The sequence below is a fragment of the Moschus berezovskii genome, chromosome 3 (genome assembly GCF_049115385.1).
Source record: "Moschus berezovskii isolate FMDL1 chromosome 3, NW_MosBer_1.0, whole genome shotgun sequence".
NCBI lineage: Eukaryota > Metazoa > Chordata > Mammalia > Artiodactyla > Moschidae > Moschus > Moschus berezovskii.
In genome coordinates, this window is record NC_142462.1 from 60,439,502 (window position 1) to 60,452,477 (window position 12,976).

At 37.5% G+C, this 12,976-nt stretch overlaps 1 protein-coding gene across 1 annotated transcript in view; it reads right to left on the reverse strand.

Annotated features, from left to right (window-relative positions):
• The window catches only part of TES (testin LIM domain protein), a 67,464-nt gene that overhangs the window by 14,727 nt on the left and 39,761 nt on the right, over positions 1 to 12,976 (reverse strand). Inside the window, exon 2 of the mRNA XM_055420822.2 lies at positions 11,054 to 11,139. Coding sequence (XP_055276797.1) covers positions 11,054 to 11,139 — 86 coding nt within the window. The remainder of the gene's footprint in view (positions 1 to 11,053; positions 11,140 to 12,976) is intronic.

The following is a 12,976-nucleotide window of genomic DNA, read 5'->3' on the forward strand; positions in this document are numbered from 1 at the left end:
AGATTACAGGTATACAGATCTATTATTAGAAACTGTAGCCTGGTGGAAAATATAAATTTAGAAGTCAGGGAATAAGTTGAATAGAGCACTTTCACCTCCTGGGGGAAGAGCAGAGGGACATGAAGGCTCAGGAGGGAGCCTGGTACAGGAGCAGAAGATGGCAAAGATGATAGAGGAATACAGAGAGTAGAAAGACTTTGTGGGATTAAAAATATAAGCTGGAACTAAAATACAGGACAATGATAGCATGTAAGTTAGAGGGAGAAATCTGAGAGTTAAAAAAACATTTTAATATCCTTACACTGTTTGAAGACACCGAAGATATAGATTAACATTGGATGTTGTTAACTATGTATGTTAAAATATCTAGATAACTAAAGAAAGAAATGTAATTTCTAACTATTACAAAAAGGAATGAAAATATGAAAATGTAATTAGTCAAACAAGATCGGAGAAAAATAAACCTGGGAACTTAGGACACGTAGAAAGCACAAATTAGATGGTTGATAGAACCCAAGCATGTCAACAGTCACAATAAATGGACTCGTTTCTCCAGTTAAAAGATGAAGGCTTTCAGAAGGATAATACGACAAAGTAGTTAAACTATATGCTGTTTAAGAAACACTTAAATTTTAACCACATAGAAAGGATGAAAAGTATGATGACGCAAAAAGATAAACCTGGCAAATGCCAGCAAAACGTTGTTACATATATTGAAAGTGAAAGTAGCTCAGTTGTGTCCAAATCTTTGTGACCCCATGGACTAAGTCCATGGAATTCTCCAGGTCAGAATACTGGAGTGGGTAGCCTTTCCCTTCTATAGGCAATCATTCCCAACTCAGGGGTTGAACTCAGGTCTCCCATGTTGCAGGTGGATTCTTGACCAACTGAGCCATGATATTAGGGAAGCCCAAATATCTATACAATTAAGGCTTTTTCCCTTAATAAGTATCAGAGTCACTTCACAGTAACAAATATTTAAAAACACTTCTCTGCTATAACAGTTAACTAAATACAACCTAATAACCTAACTTCAACATATATAAGCAAAAGTAACAGAACTATAAGAAGCAAATGGACAAATCCATCATTATGGTGAGATTTAAAAAAATCAGAGATAAAGATTTGAATAACACAAGTATCAAGCCTGACCTAAGAGGCACATGAAAGCATTATATCCAGTGACTGGAGAATATACATTCTTTTTACAACTATTTGAAACACTTTGAAAAACCGAACATCTACTATGCCACAGAGCAAGTCTCAAGGGCAGATTATCAACCAGATAAGCTGAACAGAATGCAGTTATGGTAAAAATCATCAACAAAAACATTACAAAGTACTTAAAGACTCTTAAAAATTAAATGTTGAAAGAAAAGAATTACAATATAAATTAAAACAAAAAAATATTTTAGGAAAAAAAAAGCAAAACTATTCCTTCCTAAAACTTACAAGACACAACTAAAGGGATGCTGAGGAGGAAAATTATAATTAGTCAGTCAGTTAGTTCAGTCAGTCAGTTCAGTCGCTCAGTCGTGTCCGACTCTTTGCGACCCCATGAATCACAGCACGCCAGGCCTCCCTGTCCATCACCAACTCCTGGAGTTCACTCAAACACATGTCCATCGAGTTGGTAATGCCATCCAGCCATCTCATTCTCTGTCGTCCCCTTCTCCTCCCACCCTCAATTCTTCCCAGCATCAGAGTCTTTTCCAGTGAGTCAACTCGATGCATGAGGTGGCCAAAGTATTGGAGTTTAATTATAATTAAGGTATGCTCAAATCAGAAAGAACAATAAAAATTAATAAGTGTTTAACTCAAGAGGTTTGGAATTATTCAGACACAACCCAAAGTAAAAAGGAAAATAAAGACATAACAAAAACTGATAAAGGTTTGCTTCTCATCGGATACAGAAAACATTCAATACATATTAACATTTCTTCTGATTACTTTAGTTGTAGAAAGGAATTAGGACTTTAGAAAGGGTTTCTGGGGAAAAAAAGTCCACAAGCACTCAGCATCCATCATACTTAGTGCATTCATTTTAGGATCTGAAGCAAGAAAGCAACCTTGCCATTGCCACTTCATTCATTTTACTAATCAGAGCAATGAGAAAGTTCAAAGAAATACAAGTGGTAAGGATTCATCAGAAAGGGAGAAACTAAACTGTTAATGACACATGCTCAAATCGACCATATAAAAATGTATTAGCATCATTAAAAGCTTATTAAGTCTTACGTATTTAAAATTTATATAAATCATTGGATTTCTCTACATCAGAAAATTACCAAAAAAAACAAACACAGACCTAAACTAAACACTTTGCCAAATAACAAATAATTAAATAATTATTTTTATGTTCTCTTTTTCTTAAGGTGAGGTATGCAAAATGAAAATATTACACTGGACTTATACAGTCCCAGAAAGAGACAGAAAGACGGTGTGTCAAGACATGTCGGGTAGGGAGGCAAAATACCTCCCTTGTGTACACATCGGTCAGAATTCTTTATTTGGTAATAACTTGCTGAATAGTTTGCATATTCTAGTTCAGCTATAAAAGACTCTTCCATCTGGTTATCTCATACTTTCATCTGCTGGAAAGGAGCATACTATCCTACTACAGTATGTTCTTCATTCTTGTTCTTCAGTTAACAAAAACAATCTAATTATTCATAAAACTATCACAGTGCTTTTGGATCAAGTTTAAAATGACACCTTCCTGAGGGGAAAGAGGTGGGCTGGGAATTTAGTTCTTATATAAATAAATAGTTCCTTATATGGCTGTGAACTATGGGCATGCATCCTGGTATTAGCAAAGTGACTGACTAAAGAAGGAAGCAATAATTTACAAGGATATTGATAAATACTGGAGTTCCTTTAAAAATGTTTATTATCCAGGTGTACACCAATATAACATGTATGCCATGAAATAAAGAAAGTAAGATTCTAAAATCTGAAGCATTAATAGTAAAAGAGTAAGTGAACCAAAGCCTGTGGACTTTCTAAAGCATTAACTATACTATGACAAGCTGTAGCATGGTTAAATTATATTCACTATGAAAATGTTATAAAAAAAGTGTATTAACCAATGACATACTAGCTGTCTCTATACTTCTTATTAGTCTTGGCTATTCTTAGAAGATTTACATTCTGAGAAAATCTATATTCCTGTCTACCCATTTACTTATCCAATACAACTTTATTAAGCAAGTAAATTCAGGTTAAGACACCACTCTGATAGCACAGTGATGAGGGAAGAAGTAGTAGCTAAAGGAGTCAGCCTATGCCTGATTAGCAGTTTCCTAAGTGGGGAAAACCTATGATTGATTCATGATCGCTTTTAAAATCCCAATTTACTATAAGCCTCATCTGCATCCTTACTCCAACACTGTGACCTGCAATAACAGAACTGGCAAGAATGTGACTCAAGAAGGGTGGGATGATTCTTTCAGCCAGAGAGTTGTCATCACTGAAGTAGCTGGAATGGCTACATTCCTTCCAGACTCCTAAAACCAGAGCTCCATTTCTGCAATAAAAAGGGACAGTTACAAACCACTAGGCAAGAAGAAACCCATAAAATCTGGGCCAGGTGCCAAGAGCTATCCTTGTGGAAATACTATCCACTATCCACTACTTATCCAGGTTTTAAAAAATGGGTTTTGGGGGTTTTAGTCTACAGTGTTTTAGATTCTAATCTCCCATATTTAAATTAATTTCTTATTTTTAGAAATATCTTTTAGGAAATTTCAAGTCATTTAGAAAATAGTCAATAAATTTATTAAACGGGAAATTTTGTTGAGAAATTAGGGAAGAGAGACATACTGCTATTTTTTATTTAAGAGAAAGTCTGAGGATGTGTAGGACATTTAAGAAAACAAGGAACTTTTAAAAATTGGTTTTAGACCAACCTGAAAATAAAATGAAAATGGCATAGGTGAGCAGTGTATCCATGTGCAAGGGGCTATGTTTATAAGGTTTGTACAGTATGTTTCTTCAGATAACTCACACATAACTTGTGATGATATATGTAAGGCTTAAAAAGTTTATTTTTATTAAATTTGAGCTATTCGTTTGAGGGGAGTATTTAAATCAGCTCCCATACTTAGCACAGCCGTCATAGCTCTAAATCTTCTAAACTGCCCTATAGCATTTCTGCCCATGTTTCCCATGGGGGGGTTAATTAAAGTTGTGTGAAGGGGAAATGTGGGGGAGACTCTGAATTAAGTTAGCTTAAAACAGTCTTTTTTATATGACTTTCTAAGAGATGTGAGGGTAGACTGGTAGACTGGGAAGCTCTATGATATAGGGTAGGGTGAGGAGGGCTATTTGTCCTAAAAAGTTTAATGCTGTTAACATATACACATGCAAAGATTAATATGCAAGACAAATCAGAACTGTATACTCATAATTTTATATTACAATTTCAGAGTTCTTGAGTTAAGTTCAACAGAGTACAAAACTTACCAAAAGCACTGCTCAGAAAAGTAGATACATTTACAGTTTCAAGCTGAAAGCAGTCAAGAAACTAATCCCTCATAGCTTCTCAAAAGAGAAGTTATTTTTGTAGCACTATTTGTAAAAATTATTATTTTTCCAAGGCAAGTAGTAGCAACTGGAGTGCTCTGACATACTGCCAGCAGTCGTAGTGATTTAACGGAATGGTCATGACACTGCTATAAACGAATAATTTAAAAGGGTTGGAAGCTGCCCTTTTACAACAGGGATATACATATATGGACTTAAGAGTGGGCCTCTGTTATAGAATTCAACACAAGCATTAATCCATTTATGGTGGGGAATTTTCAGTTTTCAGTCAGCTCTAACCCAATCAGAAATTCTCTGGATAGATGTATACTATAGTCATTCAAATAACACTTTTCTTGTAAAATGCAACTGTTTTATTGAAACGATTTATCGAGGATTAAATAAAATAATAATTTTATTACTTATTCTATTACTTATATAATAAATGATCTATGGTTCCAATGATACTACTTTCAATATGAAATAATTGGCTATACACTTGATATCCTGGGTTTCTGTCTTGCATTTCATAAATATTTATTATTTCTCAATATTACTTAAAAGTGTGCCCAGAAGATAGTAGTTTTTATATGATAAGTATCAATATCAGGTATCCTCAACCTTTTATTTCCCTCTTGTTTTGTAATTACTGGTACATTGAAAAAAAGAAGAGCTCACAGTTACAATATTTTTGTCCACAACCATGTCTATGCTGCAAAAGTGCCACACTGGGAGGGCGCACAGCCGGTGCAGTCCACAGTTCACTGGGCAGAAGAGTGTGAACGTGGTTTCAAGTTTTGTTATGTCCTGTAGAAAAGTGGTGATAAGGAAGGTTTTGGTAAGCCTTGGGTCCAAATTCCAGCTCTGCCATCTATAAGCCATGCCTTAGTAAATTATTTAACTTTCCTTAAGTCTTTGACTTCTCAAATATAAAATAGGAATACTATCACTTATCTCAAAAGGTATTATGAGAATTAGGTACAATCAAGTAAATAAAGTGCTGTGATAAGCAGAATTTTAAGACAGTCCCTATGACATTCACCTTGCTATTATTCCTATTATGTTACTTTATATGGAAAAGGAGAGATTATCCAGGTGTGCCAAATCTAATCACAAGAGCCCTTAAAAAATAATAAGTTCTCTGGCTGGGAGTGTAAAAGGAATTTGAAGAGATCAGAGGTGCAGAAAGGATTCTAAGCCAAGTATGTTGGCTTGGAGGTTGCCATGTGAGTGCCTTCCAGAGGCTGAGGGTAGCCCCTGGCTAACAGCCAGCAAGGAAACAGGGACCTCAGATCTACAATCACAGAGAAATAAATTCTACCCACCTAAGGAGTGAGCCTGGAGGCAGATTCTTAGAGCTCAACCTGGCCAACACCCTGATATCAGCCTTTTAGGAGCCTAAGCAGAGAACCCAGCTAAGCAGTCCAGACTTCTGACCTAAAGCGCAAATGGATGTTGAGTTAATCAACATCCAGTTATTGTTTAACCTGCTTAATTTATAGTAACTTGCTATGAAGCAACAGACAAGTGTTTATTGGTGTGTGACAAAGAAGATGTTCATGTATTTCTTACTAAGAACCAACAGGCTTAAATAAGCCTTTTTTTAAAAACTCCTTTGGGTTTTAGTTCAATCTGTAAAATGAGCTTTGGCTAGCTAACTTATGAATCCCACTCTAAACATTCGTATGTCTAAGAGTTTGTTTTCAGCTTTTTACAACCTTTGAGACACACTTTGAACAGGCAGTCGTGCCTGCTGGATCTCTCCCACTCACTCTCTAGACCCACTCTGCACAGTACCCTGTGCAGTGCCTTAGTAGGCAGACCCTTAAGGACTGCTGCAATGGGCTACCTTGCCCCCCAACGGAAAGCACCATCAGGAGGTCCGAATGATGAAGAAAATGAAATTTGAGCATTTATCTCCTAGATTTCTACAAGTGTACAAGGTGCTAAAGGGGAAAATGATTTACTTTACTTGGGTGTGTGTGGACCAGGAAAAGAGGGTGCTATAGAATGAACAGGGTCCCTCCCCCAATTCATACGTTGAAGCTCTAACCCCCAGTGTGACTGTATGGGGAGAGCTTTTAGGAGGCAAAATTTAAATGAGATCATAAGGGTGGAGTTCTAATCTGATTGGATTGGTGGCCATATAATAAAAGGAGAGAGACCTTCTCTCTCTGCATGTACACACACAGAGGAAAGGGCATGTGAGGATACGGCCAGGAGGTGGCCATCTACAAACCAGGAAGTGGTTCCTCACCAGAACCCAACCACGCTCATGTTTTAGTCTTGGGCTTCTAGCCTCCAGAAGTATAAGACAATACATTTCTGCTATTAAGAAACCAGTCTGTGGTATGTTACTACAGAAGCTGAGCTGACTAATATAGGGAGAAAAGACGACTTCTCAGAGACACTGCCTGGGCCAAGACTTGAAGAGAACAGGAAGGACTTTTTGTTTCCATGTGGTGAGATTTCTTTTTAGTTTGATCATACAGGGTCTTTCCAGGCAAAGGGAACAGGAGATAAGGTACAGAAATTTTAGGAAACGGCATGCATCTAAGTAACTGAAGCACAGGGTACTTGAAATGGAAGGAAGGTTGGAAGAGTAAGCAGAGGACAGATATTGAGGTCTAACATCAAAGGCCAAAGACTTTGTTCAAAGGATCAAGTCCGGTGGGAAAGCATTAAGATTCTTAAGCTACTGGTAAGTACACAATAGTATCCATTTTCAAAAGGCCATTCATGTGGCTGCATAGAAGGTCAGACTGATAAAAGTGAAGAATAACTAGGCTCTGATTTTCACAATGTGCTCCAAGAAGCCCTAAGGGTCTTAGAAGTCAACGGTCACCATGAAGATGGAGAAGGAAGTTAAGTGGGCAGGAACTTGAGACCCCATGTCTACTTCAATCACAGCAGTTCTGTGGCCCTAGACCAGATCTGGAATCTTTGTTACACTCAGGACAAACAGCCTTAGAAAGTCTGTAAAAGTCTTCAAAGACTATACTGAAAATGGCTCATCTGGAGGTCAAAAGAACTTACCCTCAGGCTTTCCAGCTGTGGTGAAAAGGTCAAGGAATTATCAAAAATTCTGAGAAATGTGTCTGGACTGATGCCAGGAAGGAGACAGAACTACTAAATAACACCATTTGTACAGACTATATAAAGCCAAGTTAGACTGGAAGCTGTGGCAAAGCCCTAGTCTCTTATGAACATGTGTGAACATGTATATGTGCTCAGTTATATCTGACTCTTTGTGACCCCATGGACCGTAGCCCACCAGGCTCCTCTGTCCATGGGATTCTCCAGGCAAGAATGCTGGAGTGGGTTGCCATTTTCTACTCCAGGAGCTTCCCGACTCAGAGACTGGACCCACGTATCTTGTGTCTCCTGGATTGGTAGGTGGATTCTTTACCACTGAGCCAGCTGGGAAGCCCTAGAACAATGTGTATCAGGAAGGAAAGAAACATGGTACATTAATACAGAGCAACAACAGAATAAATCCACCTAAATGGGGAAATTAGAGAAAACAAAAAACCTATCTGAAGAGGTAACATTTAAGCCATGATCTGAGGGTTGAGCAGCTACCCAACTGCATAAAGAGGCCAGTATCATTTGTGCAGACTATGTAAGGGAAAATGTAGGGGAAAAAAACTGGATTATGGGCGATAAATAACTTCTCAAATACTCTACGGAACACAGACAAACTAGTAAATCATAGGAATATCTACACTTTGGGTAAGATCAGGGACCTTATTTTTCTTCAGTTCAGTTCAGTCGCTCAGTTGTGTCCGCTTCTTTGCGACACCGTGAACCGCAGCACGCCAGGCTTCCCTGTCCATCACCAACTCCCAGAGTCCACCCAAACCCATGTCCATTGAGTCAGTGACGCCATCCAACCATCTCATCCTCTGTCGTCCCCTTCTCCTCCTGCCCTCAATCTTTCCCAGCATCAGGGTCTTTTCAAATGAGTCAGTTCTTCGCATCAGGTGGCCAAAGTATTGGAGTTAGCACATGGCAAAATACCTAATTCATAACAGATGCTTGGTGAATGTGTGTGGAACAGCAAATAACTCAGCCGGAGTTCTGAGACCCTGAGAGATAAGAAAGCAACATGCTAATGAAAATACTACTAGGTAGCCAGAGTTTCGGAGAAGGCAATGGCAAGCCACTCCAGTACTCTTGCCTAGAAAATCCCATGGATGGAGGAGCCTGGTAGGCTGCAGTCCGTGGGGTCGCTAAGGGTCAGACACGACTGAGCGACCACTTTCACACATTGGAGAAGGAAATGGCAACCCACTCCAGTGTTCTTGCCTGGAGAATCCCAGGGACCGGGGAGCCTGGTGGGCTTCCGTCTATGGGGTCACACAGAGTCGGACACGACTGAAGTGACTTAGCAGCAGCAGCAGCAGCCAGAGTTTGTTTCTTTTTACTTGCATACGGTTTCTCATAAGCAACCTGAGGCAATCAGAAACACAAGAAGTTTGCAGGTCCCTAGAGGGTAAAATTATTCAACTACCACCTCTAAGAAGAGTTTCAACTGATCTGACTTTTGCCAAGTGCCCATAAATGGATAAATGGACCAATCAGTGTGAACACGGAAATGACGTACCATGACTGGGTCAGCTTACATGACACACCCAACACTGTGGTTAGTAACCAGAAGAAAAGTCAAAGTGAAGTCGCTCAGTTGTGTCCAACTCTTTGATACTCCATGGACTGTAGCCCACCAGGCTTCTCCATCCATGGGGTTCTCCAGGCAAAGAATACTGGAGTGGGTTGCCGTTTCCTTCTCCAGGGGCTCTTGCCCATCCAGGGATCAAACCCAGGTCTCCCACATTGCAGGCAGATGCTCTACACTCCGAGCCACCAGGGAAGCCCAACCAGAAGAATATGTAGTCTTTTATGCTTCTTAACAGATTCTCAGGTAATACTGAGGTAAGGAGATGAGACTACATGAAAAACTGATAATAAATAAACTGATTTTCATGTCATACAGATCTGCTCTTATCTGACATTTTAATCTGAAAATATCAGGTAATAGTTATCTACAATACAAAAATAATATAGAGCAAATAAGAACTACTACAAACTAACCTGCTTTAGAGAAAAGACATCATGACTGAGGACAGAGCTTTAAATAAAAATCTCATTAGCAGTTTTGGCAAATGCATAGTCAAACTAAGAAGAGCATGATTTGAGACAGCAAAGCAAGAAATGTGCCCAGGAGAGGGCAGTGCAGCTCTCCACAAAACCCACGGAGTACAAAGAGCTGTGTTCTCATTAGGAGCTGAAATATTCTAATGTGTAACAACTATTTTGTGTCTGGTGACCTTACCTTTCCAAAATATTACAGACATATTCACAAACTGCTATGTCCCTTGTAGAGGTAGCACAAAGAAGAGCCAGTAAAGTCTTGTAATTTTAAAATTCTCTGGATCATTTTAGCTCCTTACACATAAAGAACTGTATCATCATTTGGGAGAGGGTTAAGGTTTCCTTTGCTTTCACTATTTAAAACAACTGTCCTTGTTTCCTAAAACTTATTATGTAAATGAGCTTTTAAAGAAACAATATCCCAAATTTTATTTTACATTCTTCTTTAACTTACACTGTATACAACCCTATAGCCGATGACATTTTTTATTCTACAATGTTTCCTATGGAAATATGCAGTGCAAGAGTGGTCCTCAAATGAGATTCAGTCTAACAGTCAGCTGCCGAACTAATGATGTATGGTTGATCCTTTTAATTTTTTTCTTCTAGCAATAATATGCTAATTCTAACTTTGAACACTTATAAACTATCGTTATGGTCTTGGCAGCCACTGATGAACGACATTTATGTTCTTTAAAAGAATGGATTTAAAATACCAATTTTAGGTTTACATGACATAGAATAATGATTTTTTTAAAAAAACATGCAAATAAGAGCTATAAAAAAATTCACATTTTTGATCCACTAACATTTGTCTTCCATATGTAGGCTCTTGATTCAAATCAAGACAATGGCAACGGATTATCATTTTTTTTAACTCAAGCTTTTCAAAGGTTTTCAGTAGTAAATTTACAGCTGAAAATTTTGGGAAAAAAAAAATAGATTCAAGTCCATTTCCTGACAACTAGGACATGAATGCTCAATTCATTGTATTTATTGTTTAATCACAAATATACAGATGAGATGTGCATAGTTGTCCATTTTAATAAAAGAATAACAACTAAATTAATAAATAGTCCTTCAGGATTACCTTAAACTTATTTGCCACTCAGAGAAGAGACATATTCAGTATTTTAGTCTCACAGGAAAACTGAAAACCAGCAAATAAATCAAGAAAATAAATACAGTCACTATAGCCAAATAAGCTCAAATAATGATAGGAAGTCAGAACAGCTTTATTTCTTATTTCTTAGAAAAGAATACAATAGGTCACAACTTATCAACCATGCTGGATAACGTGTAAGCAGTCTCCACTGTCTGAGGAAGCAGTGCCAAAAAGCAGAAATTACTAATGTGGTTTTAGTTTTCAAAACATTACCTCCAGAAGTGCAGTTCGAAGCCCTCACATTTTTCTTTGCATTTTAAACAGGGGGCTCCAAATCCTTGCTCATGACCTAGACCCATCTGTTAAAGAAAACAACATGGATTTATTATTATGCTTTTGAAAAATCTTAAAAACAAATCAATAGACTACAACTTTAATTCCATTTACCACTCCTCTTGATATAACTTTCAAACAAATCTTTCATGAGTATCACATTGTTTAGTCAGTGATGACACCCAGGTATGCTATATGGCGATTCCAAGTGCATACACAACATACCCTGTATTCTTATTGCTTTTTTCATGAATAAAAAAGTATTAGAATATAACTATATAGAAGACTACACATATTTCATAAGTCACAAAAAGTCATGAATTTATCTTTTTGGCCACTACATGCCCTGTATATAATAGGTACAGGAAACAGAGGAAGCCAGAGCTTGGAAAGCAAGCCTGGCTCCAGATGACATATTTTTTGGCAAACAAGGAATATGCAAACAATTTGGGAAAATATTGTTTTAATTATTTGATTAAATATAGATTTAATATTATCATTTTGATAAATATAATAACAATAATAGCAACAACAAACATACTGAATGACAGGGACAGAGATGAGCACTTATCTCACTGAAATTTTACAGAACCTCATAAAATACTTATAAAATAGGCAATTCTCATCTTAAGAGATGACAACTGAAACTCTGAGAGGCCACAGAGCTTACTTAAGATCAAAGTGTTAATAAATGGTGTACAAGAGATCTGACTCCAGGTCTGATTCCAAGGTCTGTGCTCTTATGCCCTAGACAGGGGTGCAGGGATTGTACTATTGCCCTTATATAGCAAACCATTTTTTTCCTTCTACCATATTAACAGTAATTCTCAGGAACTGCTGAGACATGACTTAATAAGCAAAACAGGAGGGGTGCAGATGAGGGAAGGACACCAGAAGGCAATGTAAGCTCTGTACCCAACTATTGGTATTAGAGTGAAAAAGACTTCAGCACATCAACAAATCACCAGTGCCTTGATTATTCATATCACTGACTGCTGACAGATTTGTTACTGTTTAGTGTCTGGAGTGAGTGTTACAAGTCAGACAAGAGATTTTTTTCAGTGGTTCCCTTTTGTAGCTTTACCAAGTTGTGTTTGTCACTGCAATCAAACCCACAAAATTCTGTAAAGCAATTATCCTTCGATTAAAAAATTTAAAACAAAACAAAACACATTGTAACCTGTTCCATGAAAGATCAGCTTGATCAGTCCATGAAGTGTAAACGAAGCCCTTCCTTTTTTCTTAAGAATTTTACTATATCCTTTTACATAACTAAGGGCATATTCAAAACCAGCTGGTCTACCCAGCTGCTTAGGAGAACCTACGATTCTTTGCCATGTCTCCATTACCAATTTTCAAAAGATTAAAAATTCTCTAAATTGTATACTTTAACACTAGCCACTTTGTTTTTTTTTTTGAAAGAATCAAATTATCTTTTTGTCACTTATCATTATAGTTCACAGTACAGAAATAAAATGGGTTACCAAAAGACAGAGATTCTAGGTATTTTACTGGTCTTTTGCGATGAACATAATTAAAGAGTTTTTTCTCCACTACAATACCCACAGTAAAATGAACAGCAAATCTAAAAAGGACAATTATTTTTCCAGCACTTTTTAGTTTTCCATTACAAGAGAGGTAACGATCCTGAATCTTTCTGGTATATGGATTTGCCTCATACTATGTTCCATGTATCTCCTGCTAAACTGAATCTCCGATGAAAATTAAGATTATATTATTAAGGCTTAATCACATAGCTCAGCTTAAATCAGCTGCTTCTAAACTCACAGTAAGAAATACATTTTGAGACGGTCCTAAGATGGCAGAGGTATAGGACGGGGAGACCACTTTCTCCCCCACAAA